Below are 6,181 nucleotides of genomic sequence, written 5' to 3'. Positions count from 1 at the left end.
GCTCTCCCATAATTCCCTTGGGGGCTGGTGGATCCTACCTTACTCCACTGCCTGTGTATATCTAGGATGGTCCCAGAGCAGAGTCAAGTCACTCTAGGTCCTGCCCTCCAGAATTGCTGGGATGGGTCCCCAGGGCCCTGGGATTGGAGGCTGGAGGTTAAACAGCAGAGTGGGGAAATGGGGATTCTTTCATCCTCCGGGATGGGGAAAGGGAGCCACTGTCCTTTCTTTCAGGACAACAGCACAAGTGGTTGGCCAGTAGGATAAAGTACCTACTAGAGCATCTGAGCCTGAAGACCCCAGCTCTTGGAAGATCATAGAGACCTCAGAACTGTAAGGGACCAGACCTCAAAGACTCCAATCTCCCTCATTTTACAGGAGAGGAAACTGAGACCCAGAGAGGGAAAGGTCACATCTAAGGTCACACAGTGAGTTAATGGTTGAGCCAGGACTAGAACCCAGGCCTCCTGATTCCCAGTTCAGTCCTCTTAATGATTTTTTCAAATATATTGGCCACAGCTTCAAGGGTTTCTCCCAGGCCCCCGTTGCTCCTTTACCTTCCCCCATCCCAAATTTCCCACCCCTGCAAAAATCCTACACGCTATTGGGGTTGTAGCAAAGCAGGTTGAACTCAAGGTTCTCATCCCAGTGCCGAAGGAGGACAAAGAGCTGCTGGGCTGCAGTCTTCACGGAGGCCAGGGTGCGGCCCTCAGGGACTTCCTGCTCTCCCAGCCAGGAGCTGGCTTTTGCTGCCACCAATTCCCACTCTACAAAGTAGGAGGCTGAGCTGTTTTCCAGCCACCCCAAGGCCACTGCTGTGGCCCATACCTTGCCAGCTTGTTCAGGTCCATCAATCTCCAGGGCTGGCTTGCTATCAGCCCCATGGGGCCAGTCAGGGCTTGGGGAGTTTTCTGTTGGGGATGGCTCAGCACAGGGTATGAGGCAGAAAGTCTCTGAGCTGTTTGAGAAGAGCTGGCTCTGGGCTGAAATCTGGAAGGTGCTGCTGGGCCTTTTGAGGACTGGACTCTTGGACTCCAGGGGCAGGATGTCTCGGTTGCGGGAGGAATCGTGGAAGCAGGAAGTTAGTGTCACACGGTGGCAGGTGAATGGTGAGGTCCATTTGAGCTTTTCCATGGGGATGCCCGTGGCCCCACAGAAGGCCTGGTTGAGTAGGAAGGCACCTGAGGCCAGCTGCAGAGAGACCTGTGGGGTCAAGGAGAAAGAGAAGGATTTAGAAGGACTTTGTGGAAAGTAAGCTGGACTTGGGGTCAGAAGACCTGGCTTAGAGTCCAGTCCTAGACATTCACCATCTGTGTGACCACAATCACAAACCTGGGTCACTCAATTAAATTAGATTCAACAGTTATCAAAGTGCTTAGAACAGTGCTAGATCCTGGGAATACAAAGACAAAAAACAAACAAACAAACAAAAAAACCACACCCAAACAATCTCTGCCTTCAGGGAGCTTATATTCTATTAGGGAAAACAACATGTTCCTGTACAAGTAAATATAAGAAAACAGGAGGGAATCAGGAAAGGCTTCCTGGAGGAGGAGGCATCTGATGTGAAGGAAGTAGAAGATTCTAAAAGGCATAGCTTAACAAGAATGTTTATTCATAGGATTCTAGATTGAGGGATGGACAGGACCTTTGGGGTCATCAAATCCAATCTTTTATTTTACAGATTAGGAAAATGAGACACAGAGAGTAAATTGACTGGTCTTATCCAGGTCAATCCTACCCTTGGATTACTTCCACCATCTACCCATGTTCCTGCTCTATGCCACTGAACAAAAATGGAGGAAATCACAAAAGTGCTGAGTCCATTACAAATTTATGATCCCTAATTGCAACTGGGCCCTCACTGCAGCAAGGCTTCCCTAATTAACTTACTATCCTGCTAACCACTATGGTTCTTCCAAACCTTTTCATTCCTTCTTAAGCCCTGCCATGGCTCTCCCTCTCCCAACTCTCTCAGCTGAAGATTTTGGTTAATTTGTCACTAAAAATAATTGAGGCCATTAGCAAAGAGTTCCTCCTTCTTCTCTCTTCTTCCTCATCTCACATCACTCAGATGCCCTCTGCTACTATTTCTTCTTCATCCATTTCACATGAAGAGCTGGCATTTTTCCTTGCCAAGGCAAACCCTTCTACATACACAGAAGGTCCTATTCCATCCCATCCTCTCCAGAAGGGTGCCCCTCTATCATCCCTATTCTCTCATCAATCTTTAATCTCTCCCATATACTGTTTCTTCATTGCCTACGAACATGCCTATATCTCCCCCATCCTCAAAAAAGCCTCACTTGCTCTGTCCATTCTGGATAGCACCATTTATTTTCTCTCCTCCCTTTCCTGGCTAAACTCATTGAGAGGCTGCCTACAATGGGAGCCTCCCCTCTCTTTCCTCTCACTCTCTTAATTCTCTGTAGTCTGTTTTCTGACCTCATCATCCAAACGAAGCTGCTGTCTTCAAAGTTACCAATGATCTCTTAATGACCAAATCTAATGACCTTCTCTCATTCTTTTTTTCTTCTCTTTCTCTCTGCAGCTCTTGATACCATTGATCGGTCTTTTCTCCTTGATATTCTCTTCTCTAGGTTTTCATGACACTCCTCTCTCCTGGTTTTCTGGCTACCTGCATGACAATTCATTTTCATTATTTCTTACTTTATCTTTACCCAGATCATATCCGCTAACTGTTGGTGTCCCACAGGGCTCTGTCATGGGCCCTCTTCTCTTCTTTCTTTATATTCTTTCACTTGGTGATTTCATCAGCTCCTATGATCTATCATCTCTATGCTGATTCTCAGATCTATTTGTCCAGCCCTAAACTCTTTTCTGAACTCAAGTCTTATATCTCTAACTATCTATTGGAAATCTCCAACTGAAGGTCTTACGGACTCTAACCATCTATTGGAAATCTCCAACTGAAGGTCTTATGGACTCCAACTATCTATTGGAAACCTCCAACTGAAGGTCTTACAGACTCCAACTATCTATTGGAAATCTCCAGCTGAAGGTCTTACGGACTCCAACTATCTATTGGAAATCTCCAACTGAAGGTCTTACGGACTCCAACTATCTATTGGAAATCTCTAACTGAAGGTCTTACGGACTCCAACTATCTATTGGAAATCTCCAACTGAAGGTCTTACGGACTCCAACTATCTATTGGAAATCTCTAACTGAAGGTCTTACGGACTCCAACTATCTATTGGAAATCTCCAAATGAATGTCTTATAGACATCTAAAACTCACTATGTCTCACTGTCTTTTCCCTCAAACCCTCCCCCATCTAACTTCTCTATTACTGTTCAGAATACCACTATCCTGCCAATCACCTCGGTTCAAAGTCTAGGTGTCATCCTAAAATCCTTATTCTCTCATACATCTTCTCTCCATATCCAGTCTCTTGCTAAGGCCTATGAATTTTACCTGTGTGACATCTCTAGAATATGTTCTCTTTTCTCTTCCATCACTCCTCCATCCCTGTCACTATCCTGGTGCAGTCGTTTCTCACCTGGACTATTACTAGCCAGTCCATCCTCCACTCAGTAGTCAAATTGATATTCTTTAAGCACAGATATCTATTGGATATGATCCTGTTATCACCCCGTTCAATAAACTCCAGTGGTTCCCCATTATTTCTAGGATCAATTATTAAATTCTCTGTTTGGCTTTCAAAATCTTTCATAACCTGGCCCCTTCCTACCTTTCCAGTATTCTCACCTTATTCCCCACACATACTCAAAAGGCCAGTGCCCTGATACTTCATTTAAGTCCAGCTATTTTCACTGGCCATTCCACAGGCTTTTTCTTCCTCATCAGAATGCTTTCCCTTTGAGTCTTCAGATTTTAGTCCATAGGAACTTCCCTCCTGTTTGAATTATAGTTCATAAAACCCTACTTAACTTTTCTCCGAAACCTGTGAAATTTGATCAGCCTAAATTTGGGGTATGTATTTAACTCTTCTTAGCTTTCCTCTCCTCTATCATAAATTCTAGGATGGAGTAGTTGATTTTCCTGAAAAGTCCCATTATTTCTATCCTCAGCAACCAGTTCTTCCTTGTTAGTGAGATCAGATCAAGAATAGAATTACCATTTGTTGGTTTCTCCACTTTTTGAAGGGGAAGCTAGGTGATGCAGTGGATAGACCACTAGGCCTGGCGTGAGGAAGACTCATCTTCCTGAGTTCAAATCTGACCTCAGACACTTACTTAGCTCTATGACCCTGGGTAAGTCACTTAACCCTGTTTGCCTCAGTTTCCTGATCCATAAAATGAGCTGGAGAAGGAAATGGCAAACCAGCCCAATATCTTTGCCAAGAAAACCCCAGTGTTGGACACAACAATCATGTCTTGAAGGATGAAATGATAATCTGGGCAAGTTAAGATTTTAACTCCCTGCTCTAGCAGATGTCTGGACAACAGGCTTCTGATCTATGCACTAAACTCCTCATCCATTTCCTCTTTCTGGCTAAGTGGTCTGTAGAATGCTCCGATGACAACATTGCTTTTGTTTCTGTCTCTGATCCAAGTTCTCTCCACCATTCTGTCCCTCTGCTTTATATGAACTTATCTTCTAAATAGTATTAAATGCTACTTCTCTCTTCCTTATCCTCACCTTCACTTTTGCCTATTCTGTTTCTTTCAATTAAGGTCTAGCCTCTTCCAGAGACATATCCCAGTCATGGGTTTCATTTCACCAGGTTTCAGTGCTACCTTCCTACATATTCTTGGTGAATTCCTGTAAAGACACCTGAGGTATTATTTGAAGAATAAAAAAGAAGGAATTGTGTAAAGAGATCAATCTATGTGCATCAAGCAATTTATGCATTCAGCTAGCATTCCATATTCTAAGACCCCTCACAGCTCTGATTTTATGCTTCCTAACATTTCAAGTTCTAAGATCCACTAAGAAGTTCCTGGATCTTTTTCAGACAAACCTTCCTCCATCCTGTTACTTATAAAGTTCTGAGCCCACGTTATTCCAATTAAGTTTTTTAAAGTTTATCCCAATTAAATCTCATCATCTTAGATTCAATCCAAAATTCTGGCTTGTCAAGATCATTCTAGATCTTGACTCAGGTGTCTAACACCTTTACCAGTTGTGTGTCATCTTTGAATTTAATAAGCATGGCATCTATGCCATTAGTCATTGATAAAAAAATATATTCAACAGCACAAGGCCCCAGGGCACTCCACTGAAGACCTCCTTCCCTGCTGGCAGTGAACCATTAATGAGGACTCTTTGGGTCTGATCATTCAACCAGTGCTGAAACTGTACTATCCTCTAGCACATGTCCCTCTAGATCTTTTCTACAAGAAAAGTATGAAAAATTTTATCCCATACTTTGTTAAAATGTAGACAATCTCAAGCATTCCCCTGATCTACCAGTCTACTAATTCAATCAACAAAGGAAATGAGGCTGGTCTGGCCTGGCTTATTCTTGATGAAGCTGTGCCAGCTCTGTGATCACTGTGGCCACTTCCAAATGTGCTCAAACCATACTTTTAATAATACATTTTAAAATCTTGCCAAGAAGTGAACCAAAAAATCCCTGGTCTCTCATTTGCAAATTCTATTCTCTCCTCTTTAAAATAAATCAGGATATTTGCCACCCTCCAAGTCTTTGGTAATCATTCCACTCTTCATGATATTTCAGAGATCACCAATCTTGGCTTTTATTTGATGGGTCTTTTGGTACTCAAAGATGCAGTCTGAGCTAGTGCTTTGAATTCATCAAAGATACATAGGTGATCTTTTACTCTCCCTCTATCTACTTTGGCTATCAACTACCTGTTAGAGATTTTTGTTCTGCCCTTTACAATCCACAGACCCTTGGCCAAGAAATAAGTTGAATAGCCTTGCTGTCCCAAGCATCCGATGTCCTCATCTCATCCAACCAAAGCAGCAGTATTCCCCTTTTCTTTGATTTCTTTTACCCAACTTAGCTTTAAAAAGAGAGAGAACCCTCCTTCCTTTTGTTGTTCTTAGCTTTCCTCACCATCTTCAGTTCATTCTGAGCTTTAGCATCCATAACATTATACTTATAGGACTAGACCATGTTTTCATTTCTTTTTCAAAAATTATTTATTTATTTTTTAGTTTTCAATGTTCACTTCCATAAGATTTTGAGTTTTAAATTTTCTCCCCATCCTTTTCCTCCCTTCTCTCT

General features: G+C 42.8%; 1 protein-coding gene across 1 annotated transcript in view; it reads right to left on the bottom strand.

Moving 5' to 3' along the window:
• Positions 1 to 594: 594 nt before the first annotated feature.
• Positions 595 to 6,181, bottom strand: part of VWA5B1 (von Willebrand factor A domain containing 5B1) — an 82,276-nt gene continuing 76,689 nt past the window's right edge. The window contains exons 20-21 of the mRNA XM_036746978.1: positions 1,021 to 1,203; positions 595 to 951 (exon numbers count right to left, since the gene is read on the bottom strand). Of these exons, the coding sequence (XP_036602873.1) occupies positions 595 to 951; positions 1,021 to 1,203 (540 nt within the window). The remainder of the gene's footprint in view (positions 952 to 1,020; positions 1,204 to 6,181) is intronic.

The sequence above is a fragment of the Trichosurus vulpecula genome, chromosome 2 (genome assembly GCF_011100635.1).
Source record: "Trichosurus vulpecula isolate mTriVul1 chromosome 2, mTriVul1.pri, whole genome shotgun sequence".
In the NCBI taxonomy this organism is placed as follows: Eukaryota; Metazoa; Chordata; class Mammalia; order Diprotodontia; family Phalangeridae; genus Trichosurus; species Trichosurus vulpecula.
The sequence above is the reverse complement of the archived record's forward strand: the minus strand, read 5'-3'. Positions and strand labels throughout refer to the sequence as shown.